The 26342-nt window shown below is 33.9% G+C and overlaps 1 protein-coding gene across 2 annotated transcripts in view; it reads left to right on the top strand.

Annotated features, from left to right (window-relative positions):
* Positions 1 to 26128, top strand: part of DARS1 (aspartyl-tRNA synthetase 1) — a 51721-nt gene extending 25593 nt beyond the window's left edge. For both annotated transcript variants that reach the window (XM_019731153.2, XM_074335686.1), the window contains exons 5-16: positions 7615 to 7717; positions 10467 to 10547; positions 11421 to 11480; positions 12640 to 12751; positions 13645 to 13779; positions 14595 to 14742; positions 18495 to 18641; positions 19743 to 19785; positions 21092 to 21172; positions 22231 to 22342; positions 22524 to 22595; positions 25458 to 26128. In XM_019731153.2, coding sequence (XP_019586712.1) covers positions 7615 to 7717; positions 10467 to 10547; positions 11421 to 11480; positions 12640 to 12751; positions 13645 to 13779; positions 14595 to 14742; positions 18495 to 18641; positions 19743 to 19785; positions 21092 to 21172; positions 22231 to 22342; positions 22524 to 22595; positions 25458 to 25549 — 1186 coding nt within the window. In that variant the 3' untranslated portion in view covers positions 25550 to 26128. The remainder of the gene's footprint in view (positions 1 to 7614; positions 7718 to 10466; positions 10548 to 11420; positions 11481 to 12639; positions 12752 to 13644; positions 13780 to 14594; positions 14743 to 18494; positions 18642 to 19742; positions 19786 to 21091; positions 21173 to 22230; positions 22343 to 22523; positions 22596 to 25457) is intronic.
* The last annotated feature ends 214 nt before the right edge of the window (positions 26129 to 26342 follow it).

Here is a 26342-nt window from a genome sequence, read left to right as displayed (position 1 = left end):
TTAAATTTACATGTTTATTTAACATTGAAATTCTCAATAATAAGTATATTCTTTTATAATATTATCAAAAATGTTTGGAGACAGCTATTCAACCCTATATTTGTGTTAACCCTGTATGTAAGGTTAATATCTTCTATATTGATCCTATAGTTGATACACTAACTGTTCTCTCCTTTTTGCAACATGTTACTTTCTTGTATCTCTAATGCCATTCTTTTTTTCTTTTTTGTGTCTCTTCTTCTCCCCGACCCCAAGTTTTATCATGGTCTTCAGTGTTTCTGAAGGATAACAAATAATAGGTATAAATGAGATTCACCCCCAAAAAAACTGATTGTGTGACAAAAACCAAGAGGTAATTCCAAATAAGTCATTTCAAGATTGTTTTAGGCAGTGCTGATTTTAAAATGTGCTTATAGGCCATGCCCCTTCCCCTGAGCACTTTCACTTTGACTTTAAAGAGGATAGTATTCACTTGAATGGATAAATTCTGCTGTGTTTGATAAGAAATCAACCCTACTATTTTATAGTCAAATTTTGTGTCTGGTTTTTTAAATTTTCTTTACAATGCATACTACACACTGTTGGTTTGTAGTATTTATGTGAAGTGCAAATAAATTTTTACTTATTTCAGATACCATTATTATGATCAGTTAATAGCTTTGAACTCAAGGATTTTTTTTTAATTTCATAATTTTCTTAAGTTTAAGCTGTATTAGTCAGCTGCTGCCAAAAAAAAACTGCTATGTAACAAACCACCTCAAAACACAGTAGCATGACAATACTACTCAAAGTAATCTGCAGAGTCAATGCAATCTGTGTCAAAATGTCAGGAAAATCCATCCTAAAATTCATATGGAACATCAAAGGACCCCAGATAGCCAAAACTATCTTGAAAAAGAAGAATAAAGTTAGAGGACTCATACACCCTGATTTCAAAACTTATTACAAAGCTACAGTAATCAAAACAATGTGGTACTAGTGTAAGGATATACATATAGACCAGTGGAACAGAATAGAGAGCACAGAAATAAACCCTGATATATATGGCCAATAGATTTTTGACAAGGATGCCAAGACCATTCACTGGGGAAAGGACAGTATTTTCAACAAATGGTGCTGGATAGCCATATGCCAAAGACGTTACCCTGCACCATATATAAAATTAACTAAAAATAGACCAATGACCTAAATGTGAGTGCTAAAACTATAAAACTCTTACAAGAAAATATAGGTCAAAGGCTTCATGACATTTGATTTAATGGTGATTTTGTGAATATAACACGAAAGGCATAGGGGACAAAAGAAAAACTAGATTAATTGGATTTCATCAAAATTAAAAATGTTTGTGTATCAGAGGACACTGTCGAGAGTGAAAAGACAATCCACAGAATGGAAGATAATATTTGCAAATCATATATCTGATAAAGGATTAATATCCAAAATATATAAAGAACAACTACAACTGACAGTAACAACAAAAACCCAATTTCCAAATGGACAAAGGAGTTGAATAGACATTTCTCCAAAGAAGATACACAGATAGCCAATAAGCATATGAAAAGATGCTCAGTATCACTAATCATTAGGGAAATGTAAAGCAAAATCACAATGAAATACCACTTCATTCTCATTAGGATGTCATTATTTAAAAAAAAAAAAAAAAAAAAGAAGGAGGAGGAAAAAGAAAAATAATGAGTGTTGGTGAGGATGTGGAGAATTTGGAATTCTTGTGCATTGCTGGTGGAAATGTAAAACGGTACAGCTGCCGTGAGGAGCGATTTGGTGGGTCCTCAAAAAGTTAAACAGAATTATCACATGATCCAGCAATTCCACTTCTAGATAGATACCTGAAAGGATTGAAAGCAGGGACTCAAACAGATAATTGTATACCATTGTTCATAGCACCATTATTCACAATAACCAAAAAGTGGAAACAAGCCCAATGTCCATCAAGAGATGAGTGGATAAACAAAATGTGATGTGTACATATAAGTGGAATATTATTCAGTCTTAAAAAAGAATGAAATTCTGATATATGCCATAACATGGATGAACCTTAAACACATTATGCTAAGTGAAGTAAAAGCACAAATATTATGATTCCACTCACCTGAGGTACTTAGTTAAATTCATAGAGACAGATAATAGAATAGAGGTTACCAGGAGCTGCGGTAGGGGGTGCTTAGTTGGGGGAAATTGGAAGTTAATTGTTTAATAATGAGTCCAGAGTTTCTCTTTGGGATGCTGAAAAGGTTCTAGAAATAGATAGTGGTGATGGTTACACCACTATCACAGTGACATTGTGAACGCCACTGAATTGTACACTTAACAGTGGTTAAAATGGTGCACGTTATGTATTATATATTTTACAATTAAAAAACTCAGCAACATACAGCAATAGATCTTGATTTCTTGCTTACACATCTGTGGGTCAGCCAGAGTTTGGCTCATCTATAGGCTTCTTTTGAAGCTGTGGTTTGAGTCCTGGTCTGCTCATTGTGTTTCTCAGCTTCCTTGGACCAGCAGCTGCCTCAGCATCATCTTCTCAAGAGAAAAGAAGGAATGCTGAAGGGCAAGTTCAGTTGTGCAAGTACATATCAAGCCTTTGCTGGCATTGCATCCACTCACATCTCATTGAGAATGCAAGTCATATGGCCAAACCCAAATTCAAGGGGCAGAGAAGAAGCTTCTGTCTATCTTGAAGCCATGGCAAAATGTGGGTGAATACTACTACGTACCATAGGGGAATGAAGACTTGGGACAGATACGGAGTGTACCACAGACATGTAAGAACTGTATGTATTTATTTATTTTTGAAACATGAAATAATGAGGCATCACTCATTTTAGACTATCAAGCTTACCTCCTTCAAGTACTGAAACTACTTTGATAGTTTTAGTAATCTTTGAAGTATATTTTACACATTGTTCCTTTTTAACTTTTCATAGTGACAGAGGGCCCATTGTGAATATCTGTTTCTGTGCTAGGTAATGATATGGTTCTTTGCTACTTTCCTCTTTTTGTTTTATTTTTTAATATATATTTTTCAGCAGTCAACTGTTACCTAATACAACCTTTGTGCCTACTTCTAACAGTTCCACCAGACCTTTTCTTTATGCAGTAATAGACATGAAAAACTTACAATCAAAATTGATAGAACTACAGAAAATGTAAGCATCCCTGAGGTCATTAGTGAAGCCCTAAGTACTAAATTGTATGGCACTTGTTGGAAAGATGAGATTGTATTCCTTTAGATAACTACTGTTTGTTTTTCTCCCAAGTTGCATATTTTATAATTGTTTGAGTTATTCATACACTGTATTATTTGTTTTTAAAAAAGTTGGTATAGCCAACTCAAAATATTTTTATACAATACTTTATATGAAGAATAGTGCTTTTTAAAATTTTATTTTCTAAAGGCAGTTTAAGTTAGAAGTAAACTATTGAATTGACAGTTGACAGTTTCTAATGGATGCTATGAGGTCTGTTGTGCCTATTAGGGCATTTTTAATATCAAGGCTATACTAATTCATCTTATTTGTAGAGTGATTAATTATATATGTAGGGTCAAAAGGGTGGTTGGAAAAGGAAATAAATATAAAACACAGTGCAGTGATAGTGTGTTTTGGGAGGTGGTGGTAATAATAAAAATAGCTGACTTAGCTCTTGAAAAGATGTGTTTTATTTACTTCATCCATTTCTCTTACAAAAAGATAGTTCCCAGGAGTTCCTCTGCTTTCCACCATGGATTTTTTTTTTTCCTGCCAAAGCTTTTAGTTGCCTGTTAGACATAAACCTCTTTCATCATATACCGTGTTTCCCCAAAAATAAAACCTAGCTGGACCATTAGCTCTAATGCGTCTTTTGGAGCAAACATTAATATCAGACCCAGTCTTATTTTAATATAATATAGGTGATGGAAGGAGAACTGACTCTGGGTGGTGAACACACAATGTGATTTATAGATGATGTAATACAGAATTGTACACCTGAAATCTATGTGACTAACAATTGTCACCCCAATAAACTTTAATTAAAAAAATAATAATATAAGACTGGGTCTAATGTAATATAATACCGGGTCTTATATTAATTTTTGCTCCAAAAGACACATTAGAGCTGATGGTCCAGCTAGGTCTTATTTTCAGGGAAACATGGTAGAGATAAGAGCATACTAGTTTCAACATGTGAAACTGAAACCTTAATAGGGTCTCTGTGGTAACAGTCAGCTATAGTATGTATACTATAAAGCATTAAGCCATCTTAACACACAGTATCAGTTAAAATCATACTAATTAGACTTTTTCTCCAAAGTGGAAATGTTATCCTTATACAGCAGTAGCTTATTCAGTATTCCTGTTCCTCTTGTATTGACTCTAATTACACACTAACTTTTTATTCTAACTAGTAAGTTGTAGTTTGACCTTTTTCCACAAATTTGACTATTTGTTTTGCTTTAATGTTTTTTTCTTCTAAAGTCATTCATGTGTACAAATAGGGCTATATAGATATAGATATGGATGTAGTATAGAGATATTACAGTTAAATTATCCAAGGTTTAAAAAAAATCATGAAATAATTTAACTAATATATAAATAGGCTATTCTGTTAGCATATAAGCTGCTAGATATAATAAGGGGAAATACTGAGCTTGGAAGGGCAAAAAATTTAATTATATGTATTCTCTCTGTCTGATTAATCCTACCTTCTTTCTGATTGATTCAGTAGGCCAATTTGTGATACTGGAAGTTTTGCTTTGGCCTTAGCTTAAGAATAGGTCAGATTTTCAGAAGTTCTTTTGAGTTGTTTAGTACTGGAAACAATGTTAAAAATGGTGTTGGTTTTCTAATCTAGCTGATTTATTTTAGCACATAATACTTCTGAATTAAAATACTAAAGGTAGACTTGGTTCCAAGTTTGGGGTCCTGGATGAAAGGAGTTATCTGGTACTTTTGAGGGAGAAAGAAGAGCAAGTTTTGTTTTCTTTATTTGGACCTTTAGCTAACCATCGGCAGAATGTCTTTACCACATTCCAGCGTCTTTCTGGATTGATACTAGCTTAGTGCTCACTCAGTTCTTGAGAGTAGATTTGTTTAACTTGAGTTGGCTTGTAGAAGACTGTCTGATAATGGAAGGCCTCCCACTGGGGAGTCAAAGCGGGAGGTAGGAGAACCAAAATGGCCAGCGACATAGCGGGAATGAGCAGGGCGGAGCTGTAGTTGGAGCAGGTCAGATTACTCGATGAAGCAATGCGCCGATGATCAGTAAGGAAGAGAAAACCTTCCTTAGGGAAATGTGTGAGAGAAGTAACAGAATCCTCACAAGGCCTGAATTATATGCTCTCGTATCAAGTTTGCTCATGCAAACGAACGAGGCAACTGGTAGGTAGCAGTCACATTGAGTGAAGAAAGATCCAGGGGCATTAGATTGCCAGGATTAGAAAACCATTTTAACAACAAACTGAAGCCTCTTGATCCCTTTAGGTCTCAGAGGAGCCTTATCTTAGTTCACCAACTACCTCTTTTACCATAATAAATTGTGAGTTTTTTCAAGCCACAAGATTTTAACTAGATCTTAGGCGATAGCCCTAGTTCAGGAGACTTATAAGAGTGCAAGAGATGTATGTACTGTTGATTTTTTTAAGGTACTTGGTAACAGACATAAAATTCTAGGTAGTGTAGCAAAGTGAAGTGAAAATTTCTCTTTCTTACTGCACCACTTTTTATTTTAATTTTGATCCTTTTCCAACTCTGAGCAAATGCTCATTGAAATGGATTATGGTGTTCTCTTTTGTACAATAAGCATTGTTGGGTTTCTGGAATCTTTTCAAATAGCACAGCTACTAAGGAAGGACCCAGTACCTCATCAGAACGAATAGAGTTTTTACCATGAGAGTTACATCTTGTTGTTTTGTTTAGATTCTGGTCATTCATTTTGTAGGATTCTGGGTAGGGACTTAAATCATGAGGGGTTAATACAAAAGTTAATTGGGCGGCCGGCCCGGTGGCTCAGGCAGTTGGAGCTCTGTGCTCCTAACTCTGAAGGCTGCCGGTTCGATTCCCACATGGGCCAGTGGGCTCTCAACCACAAGGTTGCTGGTTCGATTCCTTGAGTCCTGCAAGGGATGGTGGGCAGCGCCCCCCGCAACTAAGATTGAATGCGGCACCTTGAGCTGAGCTTCTTCCCGGATGGCTCAGTTGGTTGGAGCGCGGGCTCTCAACCACAAGGTTGCCAGTTCGATTCCTCGAGTCCTGCAAAGGATGGAGGGCTCCGCCCCCTGCTACTAGCAACGGCAACTGGACCTGGAGCTGAGCTGCGCCCTCCACAACTAAGACTGAAAGGACAACAACTTGAAGCTGAACGGCACCCTCCACAACTAAGATTGAAAGGACAACTTGACTTAGAAAAAAGTCCTGGAAGTACACACTGTTCCCCATTAAAGTCCTGTTCCCCTTCCCCAATAAAATCTAAAAAAAAGTGAACTGGGGTTTATGACATAGCATATAAACAGGGAGTCCAGGATAGATTTTCCTAATACTTGTTTTCCGTTTCTATCGCTGTAACTGCCCAAGAACTCCACTTCTGTCCCAGTTGTCATACTTGTGTTTTTCTTCCATCTTTCTTTTCTTTTCCCTCACTGCAGCGCCAGTTACCACCTGAGAGTTTTCATTGATAGTTTTACATGAGTTGCCTTTGGCCACTTGAGCCACCATGATGCTGACATCACTCTCCAAGACCTGAAAGTTAAATCTTAACCCTTTTCTACAAATACATTGTGACACATTCTGTCAGTACAAGAATATACACAAAAGTAAAACTAGTACATTTTATATGGGAACCGCTTTTTTGGATTATACCCTTTCTCTCTTGGTTATGTTCTAGAGATCAAAAAATAATCAATTGGTAAATTTAATAATCTACTTCATATATTTTATATTTCAGAATTTGAGTGTCTTTTGTTCAAAATTCAAGTTTGAGAATTAAACTGCCCAAAAGATGCATTTATTTTACTCTTAGTGTGTATTAAGCTTCATATTAGACATTCTTAAATGGGATTGTACAATCCAGCAGGCTGTCTGCCATAAATCCAGTCAACGACAGTGTGTACTCAGAAACTAAGGGCAATGAGGATTTAACTGCAACCCCCTAATGTCCTCTTATTACCTTGAAATCTTTTCAATTGACCTTCTTCTATTATTTAGTTCTATTACATACTAGTAATTGCATTTATAGAAGACCATGTTTCTTGTTATAAGAAATGCTGATCTTAGTAAATTTCAGCTATAGGGAGGGAAATGTTCTGTAATAAATAATTGAAAGACTTTTTCCTACTTTTCACAATTAACTGCTTTTTAGCTGGTCCTGTTGCCTTTTATGTCCAGAGTATTTTATAAACGATAAGTAAATTGTGCCATCTAAAAAATCATCTCTTCAAGGAATCTCGCAAGGTGTGCTACATAATAGCTTTTGTAAGTAGGTTAAATAGACTGGCTTTATCGCAAGTGGGTTACTCTATTAAAGAAGAGTTTAATATATTCAGCTCTACTGTTGAAACAAATGAGTTCTGACACCTCTGACGAGATGATTAAAGTTGGGAATTTTTTCTTTTGACAGTATCAACAAAGAGAGCATCGTAGATGTAGAAGGTGTTGTGAGAAAAGTGAATCAGAAAATTGGAAGCTGCACGCAGCAAGATGTAGAGTTACATGTTCAAAAGGTAACTTTTCAAAATATAAAATTGTGTACAGAAATAGATTTGAGGTCTTGTAACTATTCATGTTAAATCTGTATATTGTTAATAGAGTTGATATATAATATTGAGATTTATAAATTGATTACTGAATCAATTAGTTTTTGTTATATAACGAACCATCCCAATACTTAGTGACTTAAAACAACAAATATTTATTTGCTCACTATTCTGTGCATTGGGCAGTTAGGGTCAGCCCGTCTGAATTGGCTCATCTGTTCCACGTGTCATCAGCTGGGCTCACAGATACTCTTGAACATCTTTTCCTGTGGCCTCTCCTCCTCCAGCAGGCTAGTCCAGGCTTGTTGACAGGGTGCCAGAATGGTTCCCAGCAGCGAGAGAGGGGAGCCTTAGCCTGCAAACACTTTCCAAGCTTCTGCTTGTTTCAGGTTTGCTACATATTCCATTGGTCAAAGCAAGTCACATGGCAAAACTCAAATTTAAGAGGTGGAGAGATAGATTCCACCTGTTGATGGCAGGAGAGGCAACAGCATTGAAAAAGGACGTGTGTACAGGAGCAGGAGGAATTATTTCAGCTATTTTTGCAAACAGTCTACCATAGTCACATAGGGGAAAATACAAAACATTGAAAAAAGCTTTATTCACTATGATGAACCTGTTTTGCTGTGAACTTTCTTATGGTGATGTACTTTACATGTTGATTGATTATACTAATTGTTAATCGTTATATTTCCTGATAATCATTTTATTTCTGATATTTTACAGTTTAAATAATCAAAAGAGACAATACTGTATTGGTCTTACATTCTAGCAATAACTTCTCTTCATACAAGATTTACCCCACATCTATTTTCTTCTCGGACATAAATACTCTAAGTGCCCATTATCATTGACTTTTAAAATACTGTAAACGAATTCACATATGTTTAGTACTGTTGAAATAACCCTGCAGTTCTGAATGAACCTGAAGTTATCAGATCCAGGCCTAGTTTGCATCTACCAAATGCATCATTAAATTTCTCTTAAGCAGTCTGCCTGATTGTTCTATCTTACATAAGCTCACACACATACACACACACCCCGTGAGCATATGTAAGATAGAGCAGTCAGGCAGACTGACAGATAGACTCATGTGCGTACACTTATTTGGAGTAACTTTATTTAACTGGAGTTGATTGTCATGGAACTCTGTCAAGACTTGGAATATCTTGCATTTTTTACTGACCTAACTTGCCAAATTACTTTGTTCTCTTTGTACAAGTCTCATTTTAAACAACTCCACCGAGAAATCTGTCACCTAGTAAACGCAAACCAGTTCAAAGGTCTGCTGACCAAGAAAAACAAGCCCCTGTCTTCCAAGCAACATATCATTTGGTGAATAGAGCAAATAAATGTACTTCTAAAACATTCTGATTATCTAGCATTTAGTACAACCTTAATAAATGTTAACAATAAATTAAAGCCTAAAGAGCTTATAGACAAATTTTGCCTCAATAAAAATAATTATAAAGTATCTCATAAAGCATAAATGTTGTATACTAAATAGAATCATATAATAAGCAATGGCTCTTATCATTCATTTATTTATTCAGCCAATAGTTACTGAGTGTATACATATATACTTTGTACCAAGCACTACGTGAGGTTTTAGGAATCAGTGCTCATAACCTAATGAAGGAGATGATGAGTTTCTGTTAGTTATAAAAATAAAAGAGGTAACTGTCTAGTTCTCCAACCTTGCATTGGAGATAAAGTTTCTTTTAAATCGTCAGAGGGAAGCACTACAACTTGGGTGTAAGGGGTGGTGACGAATAATTCTATTCACTGTGAGGAGGACTGGAGTATCCTTCTGACACTTTTTCTTGAAGTGTCTCAGCTGAGTTCTAAATGTGATCTCCCAACTGGAAGAAAATAATTTCCTTTCCTGAATTAACTAAATAAGGTCTGTGTCCCTTTTGTGCTTTAGCAGGTTTTCTAGGCGTAGTTGGGAATAATTAATAGGGTAACATGTGTTTTAAGAGTAGCTAATTCTTTATGACCTAACTGCTTTTTAGCACTAAAATGTGCAATTAGTGTGAGTGACTATTGAGGGATTTTAACACCATAAAGGAATACCTTCCATGGCAGCTCCCAGCCAGGAGAACAGCAGGAAATTATATATGACATGTTTGATGAAAGAAGGCAATGCAGGGATATTTGGGAAAAGAATGAGAAAAGGAAGGAGAGGTGTAGCAGAGTAGGGCTGACTTTGGTTCTAGCGATAGAAATGGCTAAATGCTGTTAACAATAACTCATTTGTTAATGGCACCTTCGAGTGAGCAAAGTGTTTTTATATTCATTACTCCATTTGATTCTTAATGCAGACCTCATTTTACAGAGTAGGATACTGAAGCTCTGAGGTTAAGTGATTTGCCTAACAATAGCTTTTATGTGACAATACGAGGCCTTAACCCAAGCCCCTCAACTCCAGTTATTTACTTATTTATCACATTGGTATGCACCTTAGAGTTTACGCAGTATTTGTGTATATGTTATCTCACCTGACTGTTTCAACAACCCAGGAAGGTAGGCAAGAAATATTATTTTATAGGTGAAAAAACATATACCATCTTGTTTGATTTTAGCAAGTAGTTTCAGTTAAAGATGGATGCAAACATTGCTTTAAGTTAACTGTAGTTTTTTTTGTGTTTTTTTTAAGCAAAAGATGACAGGTTTTGTGTGCTTTGCGATATTTTTGGTAATCTCTCTCTTTCAGATTTATGTGATCAGTTTGGCTGAACCCCGTTTGCCCTTACAGCTGGAGGATGCCATTCGGCCTGAGGCGGAAGGAGAAGAGGTAAAAAATCATGCTTTTGAAATACTATGCTTCCTCTGTGTGTTTAGTCTGCAAAACATTGAAAACTTGATGCCCTGCTTTTTTACCAAGGGTACCTGTTGATTTGAGATTCATTTTTATTTAAATTTACTCTTACATCAACAATTCTCAAACTTTTTGGTCTACAAATCCCTTTACACTTTAAAAATAATTGACCCCACAAGCTTTTGTTTTTGTAGGTATGTCTGTCGATATTTTCAGTATGAGACGTTAAAACAGAAAATGTTAATATTAATTTATTAAAAGTGACAATAATATAAATATATCTACAGATCTTTGTAATGTCTGGCTTAGTAGACAACAGTTAGATTCTCATATCTACCTCTGCATTCATTCTGTTGTGATAGTACACATCCTGAAGCCTTTGGAAGACTCCTCAGTATAGTCAGGAAAAAGTGAGAAAGAAAAGGTATTATGAAATATAGGTTTGACTTCATGGACTCCCTGAAAGTGTCTCACTGATACCCAAAACATACAATGAGAACTACTACTCTATCAGCTTTTATCTGTTGCCTCAATCTTTAACTAGCGGGTAAAATCCAGGAATCAGTGAAGGTGCGAGTGATTAATTCTTCTGATGTCCCAATAATGAGGCAAGGCTTTTGGGGGTGGGAGATGGAAAGAAAGCATTAATACCTATTCATTCTCATTTCTCTTCTTTCCAAGAAGCCCTGCTTCTTGTTTCTTGGATCCCTAATTTGGGGGCATAATAAACACATATAATTAACACACATAAACACACCTATTGTCACTTAAAAGTAAACATGGCTTCTAAAAGTGTTTTTTGTGCTCTGAAAAAAATTAGTAAAACCTGTTTTTTCATCTTTTTTTAAGGAAGGAAGAGCTACTGTTAACCAGGATACAAGATTAGACAACAGAGTCATTGATCTTAGGGTATGTCTCCTTTTTTTTTTTTTTTTTTTGGTCTCATTTATTTTAAGTGACATGATTGTGCCCAAACCAAGGAGGGTAGAGGTAACATAACCGTCTCAGGCTTATAGAACTAATTGGCATTTGCCTATATGTAAGTATGATAATACAAGAAACAGTTTACCTTTCCAACAGACCCTTCCCCTAAAAAGAATTGTAGGCAACAAGGACAATCGGGTAATCATTCACAGGATATATATTTGCTTCGTTTTAAAATGACAAAGGAACATGTAGCCAGTAAATGGGCTTGCTTCCAGGTGGTGCCTGTTTTAGACAAGTTAGTCAGCAAGTGGAAACATAACCATTACTATCACTACAAAACTGTGGAAGAAATTATGTGCACATTTTAGAGCAACCTGGTAGAGATTAGTAATTAATGCCTCAGTCCTTTGAATTTGATGTGAGCACAATATTAATAATAAATAAGTAGTTGGTCCTGACAGTTTTTATATAGTAATCTCATTGGTCTTCTGGTTCCCTTTCTGGCTTGATTGCAAGTTAAAGAGTTTGGTGGTTTCATCATTGTAGTAAAACCAATGTCATCTTTCTTTCTTAATGTTTTGACCACATCTTCCTCCTTTACGTAACACATTCTACCTAAAGCTTAAATTCTTTGTCACCTTATAAGTTCTTTCCAACTTTTCTGCAATCATGCAGGTCTGCCCTTAGCATACATTCATGTTTCCCCTGATTATTTGCTTTTTATCTGCTTTTACCTTTTCCATATTAATGGAAACTGCCTATAAACCTCAGAGCTTTCATAATTTTGTCCACAGCAGTTAGACATCATGCTGTATTTGTCTATGCTATTTGTTCACACAAGTTATTGGTTAAGCCTCTAGAATTTAGCCCAAAGAGTATTTTTCTTCGGCCCACATCATTTTTTTATTATTATTTAAATTCATTGCCACCATTGAAAAATGGGAGTTTTTACATTAGATCTAAATGGCTTTCCTTAAAAAGTTGGAGGTGAATCTGGCAATACTGGGCCCACATGGCAACACCGGCTAATTCTCTAGATAGGGCATTATGTCCTCTAAGCCCTACCCATCCAGGAAGTATCATTCATTTATTTCATTTATGTGTCAAATTGATTTAATTAAATTTTATTATTGTCTTATAGACATCAACTAGTCAGGCAGTCTTTCGTCTCCAGTCTGGCATCTGCCATCTTTTCCGAGAGACTTTACTTAACAAGGGTTTTGTGGAGATCCAAACCCCTAAAATTATCTCAGGTATGCTTTAAGATATTTCTCTTAATTTTTAAAAATAATTTGCTATTGCTTCTCAGACTTTTGGCTAAGATCAAATATAAAGGTAATTTGCTTTCCCCTAAGTTGCTCAATATTATTATTTTTTTAATTTGAGAATCCCAAGTATCCCTTAACGTTTATTGCTATGAGACTATTTATTTCAAGACTGTGCTATATAGCACCAGTCACATATCACTAACATCAATAATACTACATCCCCTTATTTCAGGAATCATTGTGATAATGATCATAAAATGAGGCAATAACACACGAAGCAAGATTGTTGTTATATAACTTGCACCAAAAACTACTTTCATTATGTAGATTTCTTTTTAAATTGGTATTGCAATTTTGTTTTGTATAAATTGCATTGCAAAATTAATACTAAATATTGCAGGTAGGAAAAATCTCATTAATTCTCATTCGTATATGAGAACCAACTCTTAATCATTTTAGAGTTGCTTAAGTAACACCAAAAATGTGTGTTATAAAGGCATTTAGTTGTAAATAAAAAGTTGAACATTAAATTCTTGATAATTATTATAGAAAAATTATTAATATCTTTTTTTCCTGTGTAAAAAAAAAGTTTTACAACCCGAAACTAGCTTTAATAGATTTGAAATTGACACAGAAAGGGAATGTATATATCCAAAGAAGTAAAATGAAGGGTTAGCAAAGAAGCATATCTCTCCTAAATATAAACTGTTTACAGGCAGGTGTAAGACATATATAGACGAAGGTTTCTCTGCAAATTCTTGATTTTCCAGTTGTGGTTACTTTAAGTGAAGTATTTTAATCAAAAGTATAAACTATTTTTGAAGTTTGCATTGATAAGCTTACAATTGATTGTAATAACATTAATGTTTCTATTTCAGCTGCCAGTGAGGGAGGAGCAAATGTATTTACTGTGTCATATTTTAAAAACAATGCGTATCTAGCTCAATCCCCACAGCTATACAAGCAAATGTGTATTTGTGCTGATTTTGAGAAGGTCTTCTGTGTTGGACCAGGTAAGGTTTTGGCAGTTATGATTGTCTCAAAATTCATTAATTGTACCATAATTAGGGTCTTAGAAACACGTTTTACACACATTTTTAAAGCTTAAATCCTTTTATATGATGACTACATAAACATTAGACTTTAAAGTAAAAATGACAATGTGCTTGGGTAGACATTTGTTAAAAAAAAACTGTATGCTCAATAGTTCTTTAAACAGTTGAGCATCATTTATGTGAATAGAATCATAAGCATTATGTATTCCTACAGCAGAAAAAGGAATAAAATATCTTGAGAATATCTCATTTTTAAAATGCATGCTTTTACTGAGCAAAGATGTGTTATAGGAATATTATGTAAAAGATGGAACAGAGCTAGATTCAGGAAGACTAGAAAGGAGGAAACTGCAGTGAGGATAGAGCTGGACTGAGTGAGATAGTGGCTGAAATGTGTATAATGTTACTTCATTTGTACAGATTTCATTTAGCTTGAGTCAAGTTTTAATAAAATTAAGAACTCACTATATTGAATCTATTTTTAATTATTGAAAAGGTACCTCAGGAACTTTTATTCCCTCAGGGTTCTCAGGAGTCTCTTTTATTAATTTACATTTGTTAACAGCTTTTACTACATGACTGTAGGAGTTTGTAATAAATTTGCCGTCCAAGAGAATGCTGAAACAGATGGCTCGTCACAGGTCTTTCCAACCCTATAGTGATAATGAAAATAGCACCATTTGAGTACTAGTAAATAGAATTTTGTATTTAAATCCCAATTTCCCAAAATATAAAACACGATTTACTTTGTATATCTTTTGTTAATGTTACAGTGTTCAGAGCTGAAGACTCTAATACCCACAGACACCTAACTGAATTTGTTGGTTTGGACATTGAAATGGCTTTTAATTACCATTACCATGAAGTTGTAGAAGAAATTGCTGACACCTTAGTACAGATATTCAAAGGACTTCAAGAAAGGTATTAAAAAAGGGGGGGTATATACGTTTCATATCCCTAAATGGACTTAATTTCAAATCAATTTGGGTTCTACAAAATAAAGCAATTCTTGAGTTGAAATGTGTAAACTAAGTTTTCATTGAACATAAGTGTATATATAAAGACTTGATAGTTAGATGATCAGCTAATGAAAGAAATCCACACTCCAAATACTATTCTGGATCCAAGTCAATTGGGGTTTCAGCTAGTTAACCTCATTTTGGTGGGGAAGTTTCCCAGATTGTAAAGAGCCTAACTATATTTGTATTTTCCTTTATACTGACATCCTGAATATGTCAAGAAAAAGAGTCTGTGTTACTTCTATAGCAGTTATTATTTGGGAGGCATTTATGGGGTAATGATTAAGAGCTTGGATTCAGCTAGATCCAGGTAGCCTACGTTCAAATACCTGCTCTGCTAACCTGTCTGGGTGAGGCTTGTGCAAATTATTTAACTTTGTGCCTCAGTTTCCTCAGCTATTATAAGTGAAGATTAATATTACTTACTTCAGATGTAAAAAAGTTCCTTCATCCTACTAGTTTCTAACCTTTACTGAATCTCTCTGTGTATGTTAAGCCTGTGTTAGGAAGGGTTAATTCTTAGATCAATTTATATTTGCATTGAGTACCCAATAAAGATTAGAAACTAGTACACTTGAATGGACTTTCGACTTATTTGGGTCTGGTGAATTGACCACATTTACAGAAAATTATTAGACATATTCTTGATGTTCAGAAAATTGATTTACATATAATGTTCATTTAGGTAAACCCACTAAACTGACAAATAGTTTCTCCCTTAAAGGTCACTGAAAATTTCTTACCTGTAATGATTAACATAGAAAAAAAAAGAAAATGGAAAGCAAATTACTTAGTATCAAGAGTCCTTTTTTTTCATTTCTCCATACTTGCGCAAGTAGGCTATTACAGACTTACTTAGTGCTTTGATAACTGACAAAGGACTGTATTTGAAATTTTTATTTGAAGATCACTGATTTAACTATTAATTGTTGATACATTTGGATATGCTTCATTGATACCTAAAGAGTTCAGAAATATTATGCTTATTTACTCCAGTGCAAGTCTAATAGAAATTAATCATTAATCATTGATCTTATAAAAGTGCTGTAGCATGTGCACCAATATTTTCCAGGCGTTCTTTGCATTGCATTGTACCTTTAATGACTAGTTAATTGTAGACAGCCTTTAAAAAAAAAAATCTTTGTTCTCTGAAACTTTTCAATACAGTTTATTTTAAGCAACTTTCATTCAGGTTTAATCTATGGAATAACTGATGTTCTTATAAAACAAAATATCCTTTGAAACTACAATGAAGTAACAGCTTTTCTCATTTTCTTTTCACATTTATAATTCAAGAAAGTTTCTGAAACCCATTTATTTTAGGTATTGATGATATCTTGTCTATTAGAATATGACATTTCTACTTTGGTCTTTATAACAAACAGACCAACCATGAATCAGGCCCTTGGGATTAATCAAATCTCTACATACAAATTAGAGACTCAGTCACTGGACTTTTTCAGTAGACTTAAGGGGGCAACTTGGAAATAAAAGCGTTCTTTCTATAGTCTATAAATTATTTAGGAATTCTAAGTTTCTGTGTCAGTTGTAAATTATATTCCCTGGCTTATGTCATGTCCCTCTCATGTTTTTCATTTAATATTTATATCTCATAGAAGAATAATACACAAACGTATTTTAAGATATTGATAGTCATATTTTTGTATTACCTTTGATGTACATGAAAGGGAGTTAATATCCAAAGCAAAGAAAAGCAATTTAAAAATCAATTATTGGTGTCGTTTTAATTCTTCTACCAAGATTTGAATAAATCAATGGCTAAGCTTTATTACTCCATGAAGGTCTTTAAGACTGATCAGTAAGTGATAGTGTTTTAATTTCTACTCTTTTATAGAATGTAAACATACTTTTTCCAATTCTATTAATTAGGGAAAATTTAAAAACACAAAAGTAGGGAGGCTAGCCTAATAAACCCCATGTACTCATTACCCAGTTTCAACTATTGTCAATACATGGCCGGTTTTGTTTTACCCATTTCTCCTACCCCCTGTCATTTTGAAGTAAATTCTAGCTATCATTTCATCCATAGATACTTGAGCAAAAATACACCTTTTAACCTTAATAAAATATCATCCCCCACAGCAGCAGTTTTGTCTTATGCCTACTGTTTAGAGGGTAGACACTACAATAATGATTATTAAAATGGGAAAGAAATTGGCACTCTCCTAAACAAACTTACAATATAATGGGAATGGAGGAAGATAAGACGAGTATTCATTCATTTGGTCTTCCTTGGTGATAATAACAAGTGTTAAAGGATTAAAAATTCAAATTTTTCAGTACCTCATAAAATGGGTATTTTATGTTTCTAGCAATGTTAGCTGATATGAGTTATAAAGTTTTAATCCTTCAGTGCCACCGTGGTAACAACATAAGACTGAGAAGTGATATTAAATATTTTACGTGTTTAAATTTCATTCTTTAACTTAATTTTTTTTTTTTTTGGTCCATTTTGGCCATACTTTTGGTAACACTTTTTCTTGGTAATACAGTGATTGATTCAAACATGATTTTATGTGACAAAGATAGGTACTCAATTCTTATCACATATGTGGTGTGATCAAAAAATACAGTGAATGTTTAAATTTAAAATTTATTACAGTCAAAGATGCGTTGCCATTAATTCCCCTCAAAGTACTCCATCTCACTTCAAACACACTTACCCCATCATTCTTGCCACTTTCTGAAGCAGTTCTGGAAGTCCTCTTTCGTGAGTGTCTTTAGTTATGCTGTTGTGGCTGCCTCAATGTCCTGAATCATTGGCTGGGGAAGAGCCAGAAGTCGCACAGTGCCAGACCCGGTGAATAAGGTGGATGAGGACACACTGTAATGGTTTTATTGGACAGAAATTGCCGTACCAGCAGCGATGTGTGATATGGAGCGTTGTCATGATGGAGGATAAAGTAAAGACACTCATGAAAGAGGACTTCCAGAGCTGCTTCAGAAAGTGGCAAGAACGATGGGATAAGTGTGTTTGAAGCAAAGGGGGGGTATTTTGAGGGGAATTAATGGCAATATGTCTTTTACTATAATAAATTCTTTTTATTAAATATTCACCGTTTCTTTTGATCACACCTTATATTTTTTTCTTAGCTGTTGCTACTATTACTGATGAGCCTGATAGTCCCTGAGACAATTTCTGTACTGAGGCTGATTTTACTCAAAGAGCTTTGCTGTAAAAGCATTTCCTTTTGAGTTGTTACCTCTGAATTTCAAAATTATCAGTGGAATGCATAGAACTAGTAGTATGTACAGTTGACTACTTAGGGGTCCCTGTCAACTGGCCACTTAGAAACGCGCTCTCAGGTCAGCTAGGAGGGTGTCTGGGGCTGAGTGGTTTAGCTGGAGAGGGTGCTTAGCTGACCATGGAGCTTCTGCCCCTGAACTTCTCAGGGGTTGCCCTTTCTTCATCATTGCACAGATAGTGACTTCTGTGAAATGTTAAAAATGTTGTTTCTTTGTTAATAGAAAAAAACTGTAGTATCAAGAGTGTGAATGAGTAAAAACTATTTATGCTCCTTATTTCACCAGTATTGAATTTTTTTTAAATGATTTTTATGTATTGCCACAGTGACCTCTTGTGGGAAAACTATCTCACACATTTTTATTAACTCTAAACCATTCTTCAAATAGGTTTCAAACTGAAATTCAGACAGTGAATAAACAATTTCCATGTGAGCCATTCAAATTTTTGGAGCCAACTTTAAGACTAGAGTATTGTGAAGCATTGGCTATGCTCAGGGAAGCTGGAATTGAAATGGGAGATGAAGAAGATCTGAGGTATGTCTTTGGAATTTTTAAAACTTCAGTAATTAGGTTTTAGATGTGAAAGAATTAATGTATTAATGAATGATAATTTTTTTCCACCCAGCTGATAAACTTCAGTTTTATTAACTTTTGGGTATATAGTATGATGCCATTTTGTCTAATATGTGATCTGAAATACAATGTCATGATTGAATGTGGTTTGCCAAAGCTTTAGTAGTTTTATTTATAAACACCATTTTTTGTTTTCTCCCCTATACTTGTAATGCTGTAAAGAATACAGGGACATTTGCTTGTGATTTTGTCATCTAAGATGTTACCCCTCTCAGTCTTTAAGTGTTGTTAAGTTAAAATAAGGTATCACAACAATTCATGTGGATGTAAGAAGGAAAGGGATAATTATTGCCATTTTTTAGGGTTTTTTATTAAAACATTTCACTCAAAATCATATATTTTTGTTTGTTTAACAAATATATTTATATATATGCTTTTAAGCACCCCCTACATAGCTGGATGACATCTTAATGGCAAATCATGCATTCTATAATTACTTTAAGTTGGGCAATATTTTCTTAAGTATTTTGGAAATTGTTCTTAACTAGGATAGATGCTAAAGTAGCAACCTCTTGGCTCTAGAAACTTAACAGGTTCATATAAACAATATTATATTTAAAGACTTAGAAACACTGATTTTTGTTTTATAAACCTTTGATAAAGAGTAACAAAAAGGAGAGACTATTTTGAAGTGGAATCACTTAATCACAAGAATAGCTAATGTTGGTATAGTGAACTTTTATTTTATGTAATTGTAGGAAATTATCTCATCCATGTTATTTCTGAATCAATTGCTAAATTCTGTGTTAGCTTTTATTTAAATATTATTGGGCCGCACCTACTAAATGCTAAGTCACTGTACCAGGTGCGTTTATATGTCATCTCTAGTAGCACTTGCCTTTTTAAAAAGTAGCAGGATAGACAACTATGTATTTTGGCTGAATTTTTTATCCCTTGAGAACTTCAAACAGAAGAAGTGCTTTATTTACTTACTAATTCTTTTAAGTTGCTGTTTGATCTTCAAGCACCTGGTCTCATGTTTTGTTTTGCTTTGTTTTTCAGTACACCAAATGAAAAGCTGTTGGGTCGTTTGGTAAAGGAAAAGGTAGGACTCTTGTACATGCTGTATTTTTTTTTTTCTAAATCTAAAATGTATCCTGGTATTAAAGAACAGTTGCAGAGGGGACTAATTTTCCTGGAATAATATGGTTTGATTAGCTCAGTATTCAATTTTTTGTACTGATTTGCACTGAGGTATCTCTAAAAGTGGTATCTATGTCAGATTTCAGATTTGTTAGAAAAGACCTCAAAGTGATTTGAAATTACTGAGAAATGGTCTTCCCTGAGTACTCCTGCTGATTCATGGGACTTTTGAGGGAGAATAAGTCTTCTTTCTGCCTCTTATGTGAAAGCTACGTTCCCATCTCATTTTCTAAAACTCCCAAGAAGATAAAAGCTAAACTTAGTGTGTTCTTTAAAGAAATTAAGAGAATTGTGTAATGAAATGAAAACAGTTCTTGAGCTCCTCCTGCTGGTTGCATTCTAAACCATTAAACTGACTGGGGAACTTCTGAAACTGCAGTGTTGAGTTTATAGAGTTTATACCTTTAAAATGCTATTTCAGCAGAGCCAATTCCAGTTTGTTGCTTCTGTTGACATTCCCTCTACACTTCAGTTTTAGCAAAAATGTTTAACGTCAAAACAGATGAAATGTGATTGATTTCTTTTTAATTATATGTAGGTCACATAGTATTCTTTCGAACAAAAATGTCATAATTTCTTGTTAATGTTATTTACTTCAATTATAGTTTTCATTTGAAGAGAACTACCAAATTTCTTTTTGATATCTAAACTAAAATTTTAATTATTGGAAAGATAATCAAGGATTTTTGAAGATGAATATTACAAAGATGTCAGTTTTTCCCAAAATAATTTATAGGTTTAAATTTTTGCTACTCTTTATAAAACCCAGAGATATTTGGGATAATTTAACATAAACAGCTATAAAATGCATCCGAAGAACTAAATGAGCTAGAATAGCAAAGGAAAAAATGAAAATCAAAGAAGTTTACTGCAGCATAATTTTTGATGTGGAGGAAATTAGAGGGAGATTACTTGTCCCCCCCCAAAAAAAAAAATGAACATTTGAACTATGATTGAATGAATAGTCAACAGCTCCTAAAAATTAAGTGTTGGAAGAATCTTTATGTACATCATGGCAAAATACTATAGGCTACAGACATTACTTGAAAGAAGCAGAATACTTATTGTATATACAGTGTTATTATAGTAATCTTGAAGAACAAAACTTATGTATAAAAAAGGACAGTAATTACCAAAAGGTTAGCCTTCTTTTTACTTTCATTAAACTTTTTAAAAATCTGTTTTAATTGTATGTATTCTTTTTATAGTATGATACAGATTTTTATATTCTTGATAAATATCCATTGGCTGTGAGACCGTTCTATACCATGCCAGACCCAAAAAATCTTGTAAGTAATTTGATTTTAAATAACCTGTTTGGGGGAAGGAGGAAAATTTTACTGTCACTATGTCAAATTGTACAGTGAAAATAATGGTTTTTATTACTAATTTGCAGTTTCAGTGGTCACACTGTTATATATATTTCTACTAGTTTCTGTCAATTCAGGTTAAAATGAAATCTGAATATTCTAGCAAATTAGTTCCAAAAATCTATATTAAAAGTCATTTTCATTTGTCATTTTTTGAAGATTTACAAAGAAGAAACACCATATAAATAATAAATGGTATTACTAGATTTGCAGACATTAGCAAATTTATTTTTGACCTTGAACTAAAAATTCACATTCTGTCCTGGGAGTTAATCTAAATACTGTCTTGTGGCCTTTTACTATTTTTCTATCGCAGTGGTTCCCAAACTTGAGTATGCATCAGAATTCCTTGGGGGGCTTTTTAAAGCACAGATTTCTGGGCCCCATCACCAGACTTTCTGATTACTTGAGGTAGGGTGGGGCTTGATAATTTGCATTTCTAACAAGTTCCAGGTAACACTGAAACTACTGATCCAGGAATCACACTTTAAGAACCACTGATGTATTGAAAGACAAGGAAAGTTAGTTAAAACTTGATAGGGAATAGGTTAAGCTATGGTAAGTTGATGTTTAATTTGCTTTTCTTAAAATAAAAAAGAAATTTTAATTGATAATTGAAGTTCCGGAAGTGGCCCAAATTCCTACCACACTTAAAAATATTTGAGTTGCTAAAGTGAAATAAGAATCAGCACTACTTCTTAGCAGTGAGATGTGGTGTTCTGATTTGTTATTGGAAGGTGTGGGAGAAGGGGAGCATAAAATTTGATAGAGGCAAGGAAGAACTTATTATTCAACCCTCACTAGTTTAATCCATTTTGAAGAAATTATGTTCATTGGCACAAGTTATATCATTAATTGTAAGAAAAAATGAGCATGCTCTTCATGCAACAGAGATTTTTTTCCCACCGATGTGTAATGGAAATAGGATGGTAAGCACTTGAAAAATGGTGTTTTTTGTTTGTTTGGTTTTCCTGCAGAAACAGTCCAATTCTTATGATATGTTCATGAGAGGAGAAGAAATACTGTCAGGAGCTCAAAGAATACATGATCCTCAGCTGCTAACAGAGAGAGCCTTACATCATGGAATTGGTAAACAGCTTAAGTATACTTTTAGGAGAGTAGTGTATATTCTGAAACAACACATTTTAAGCCTTTTAAAGACTTCTCAGAAACACCATTGTTTGTTTTAATCTTCATTGAACAATAATTGCTTTTGCACTTTTTTAAGCTAAATGAGATGATAAATTATGTTTGTTTTGGTTTTTTGTAGATTTGGAGAAAATTAAGGCATACATTGATTCCTTCCGCTTTGGAGCCCCTCCTCATGCTGGTGGAGGCATTGGTAATACTACTTGAATATTATGACAATAATATTTCCAACCCAGATTTCATTTGGCAAAGTGTTTATTCAGTTCTAACTAAATATCTTCAGTATTAGACTACAAAAAGTAAATTTTGTATGTTAATGCTTACAAATAAGTGCATAAGTGCTCAGTGTAACACAATTTGAATTAAAAGAATTTTTAAAGTGAGTTATAACTAAGTGAAAATTTGATTTCTAAGGAACAAAATGAACAGCTAACATGTATGTTCTAAACTATTGTAATAAAGTTCTTACCATTCTTTTTCTCTTAAGGGTTTAAAAGCAAAATGTCTTATAAATTGAATATCCTGTTTTCTTTCTGCATCCTTAATTTCATTCAGATTAGCCCAAATTAAAGCTCTCCTTCGAGTTAGCTCAGATTGCTGCTAAATGTTTTTGTTGAAATGTAACATTTCATTGACTTTTAGGACCACTTCTAGAGTATATGTAAGAGACCATTCTGTGATTTAAAATGAGTAAATGTTTAACTAACTCAGCTTTTGGATGTCCTTATCAAAGACTCTGTCAAAGAATTCAGAATCTTAACTTCTGTTGAATTTTTCTTTGTTATTTGTTTGGAGGTTTTTGGTGAATAGGTAATATAATTTAAAATATTTCAAATTAAAAGAATTTTAGAAGAGTGTGCATTCACCTCCCTCTGCAAAGATAATCTTTACATATGCAAAAATATATACACTTTAAAAATACATTTTTGTACAAATTGTAGCATACTGTATAAGCCATTCAGTACCTTGAATTTTTCACTTACTATATTTTGTAACTCATTTTTTTTTTATTAGTTTCAGGTGTACAAAGCAACATAATAGTTAAACATTTACACCCCTCACAAAGTGATAACCCTCCTACCCCAAGCTATTACCCCTCTGACATATTATATAATGATTACAATACCATTGACTATCTGCCTTATGCTGTACTCCACCTCCCGTAACTATATATATATATATATATACACACACACACACACACATATATTCTTATAGTTGACACACACACACACACACACACACACACACACATACACACACATATATATATGTTCTTATAGTTGACATACAATATTATTCTATTTCAGCTTCAGTTGTACAGCGCATTAGCCACGCATCTACACAGTCTATGAAGCAATCCCCTTGCTAAGTCGCTAAGTCCAGTGCCCGTCTGGCATCTTACATAATCTTTACAACACTGTTGACTATATTCCCCATTCTGTATTTCACATCCCCATGACTATATCGTGTCTACTGACTTGCTCTTTCTATTCCCTTCTCCTTCTCCCACATTCCCTCCCCCCTCCCATCGGAGTATTACTCAGCTATAAAAAAAAAAAAAAAAATGAAATCTTACCATTTGCAACAACATGGATGGACCTTGAGAATGTTATGCTGAGTAGCTCATTCTTTATCAATACCTAAAGAGCTTTTTCCTTCTTTTTTTAACACACATAGAATCCATTGAAAGGATAAACAGCTTCCTGTTGATGGGCATGGCATATAGGTTGTTGTTACAAACAAAGCTACATTGAATATACAGTTTTAAGTTTTAATGAAAAATTCATTACTATTTTCTGTTACTCGGTAATGCGCATTTTGTATAATATTACAAACTTGTGTAACTCTTGACAATGTAAATTTTTATCTTGTGAAGAAGGACACTTGAATAGCTATCAAAATACCACCTATGTTTTTTTGTTTTTTTGGAGAATATTCGGAGACACAGTGTTTCTCCAGGGCCCATCAGCTCCAAGTCGTTGTCCTTCAGTCTAGTTGTGGAGGGCGCAGCTCAGCTCCAAGTCCAGTCGCCATTTTCAATCTAGTTGCAGGGGGCACAGCCCACCATCCCATGTGGGAATTGAACATGCAGCCTTGTTGTTGAGAGCTTGTGTTCCAACCAACTGAGCCATCCGGCTGCCCCCCCACCTATTTTTGATAATTAACATTTGAGAGGAAGATGGGATGGGGTGATTTTTGGTTTTTGTTTTTGTTTTGTTTTTTTTAGATTAGTGTTAGAGTACTGTAACACAAGGTTCAAATACACGTCTGCAGATGTTTTTTAGTAAGGAATAGGAATAAAAATGTTAATTCTCTTAGTTATATTTGTTTTAGAGTTAAATATATTCCTTTAAAATTAAAAGTTGTTGCTATATAAAAATATTCTGTGACCTTGCCTTCTTTGTGTGGTATATTAGTCTTCTACAACTTTAGTAAAATAGATCAATTAAATTGCACATAAAAAGTTTAATTTGCTAGTTTTGCTGTTTCTTAGCTGGTACTTGATCTTAATTCTTGTCAGTAAGGTAGCATTTATGTCACATGTCAAAATTTATGTCACATTCTACACTCAAAGCATTTAATATAATGTACTCTAGAGTCATTTATACAAGGAACCACCCACCATGTTACATGTCTATTGAATTACAATAAATTTCTGGTACTATTAATAAACTTACTTGAACAAGTTTGTGGCTCTCATCTAATACTGATGCCCTGAACTACATAATTCGAATCTGGTGTCATTTGAAAACATACAGGCTTATAAAATGGTTTTTTTAATTTAAGTCATACATTTTAAACATTTACATAGATTTTTGTAGTTCACATTTCACAGAATCATACAACTTAAGAATATCTCGTTTTGTCCTTCCTACATACAGTATCATCTCTATTTCTGAATCAGATCCAAACACTCAATTTTAAATAAACTCAAAATAATAGAAGTCATTGTCCTTCCTAATAAGGAAAAGTATTATGTTAGTGGTTTTCAGTAAGTAAGATCCTGAGAGGTTTTCAGAAAAGGAATTGATACTTATTTTATTTTCCCTAGGGTTGGAACGGGTGACTATGCTGTTTTTGGGATTGCACAATATTCGTCAGACCTCGATGTTCCCCCGTGACCCCAAACGACTCACGCCTTAAAAAAAGCCGGGCTTGATATTTTTTCCAGTAACCTGCTATCAATCAGGCTGTACCTTCGGTACTTAAAATATGCAGTAGAACACATGTCTTATCTAAAGTGCCACGATTACTTTTGGATTAATTCAGTATAGGTTACTTTAAAAGAGAAGATTTTTATAACTTTGGACATGCTTCAGTAGGGAATGGTTGATCATTTTAATGAAAAATTCATATGGTTATATTAAAAATTCATACTGTATTACTACAATAAATGTTAACAATTTTAAACAGTTAAGATTGTAAATTTTTTTCTTTTCTATATTACAGTGGCTGTAATATTAATGTCTTAAATTTTCAATATTTGAGCTTATTTTTTTAAATTCTGACATTGAGATAAGAAAAATTTTAAGGAAATATCTGAGATTGTAATGATTGTATAATTGGCATATTATGGAAAATTAGGCAGAAAGTATCAATTCTTAAAAGTTGTGCCCAGAAATCATGTAAAGCAGGTAAGAATACTGGTTAGAAAATATTCAGTATAATATTGTATTAAATTGTTAATTCTAAACCTGAATTTCAATAAAATTTTAAAGGTAATTATAGTTGTCTTTGTGTAACTTCATGGCAGTCTGATTTTATAACTGGTCCTTTTTTTTTAAACTTTTACTTATTTTTATTTTTGTTGGGGAATATTTGGGAACAGTGTGTTTCTCCAGGGCCCATCAGCTCCAAGTCGTTGTCCTTCAATCCAGCTGTAGCGGGCACAGCTCAGCTCCAAGTCCAGTTGCTGTTTTCAATCTTTAGTTGCAGG

This window comes from Rhinolophus sinicus, linkage group LG01 (assembly GCF_036562045.2).
Source record: "Rhinolophus sinicus isolate RSC01 linkage group LG01, ASM3656204v1, whole genome shotgun sequence".
Lineage (NCBI taxonomy): Eukaryota > Metazoa > Chordata > Mammalia > Chiroptera > Rhinolophidae > Rhinolophus > Rhinolophus sinicus.
Note: the sequence above shows the minus strand (reverse complement) of the source record. Positions and strands in the feature narration are given on the sequence as shown.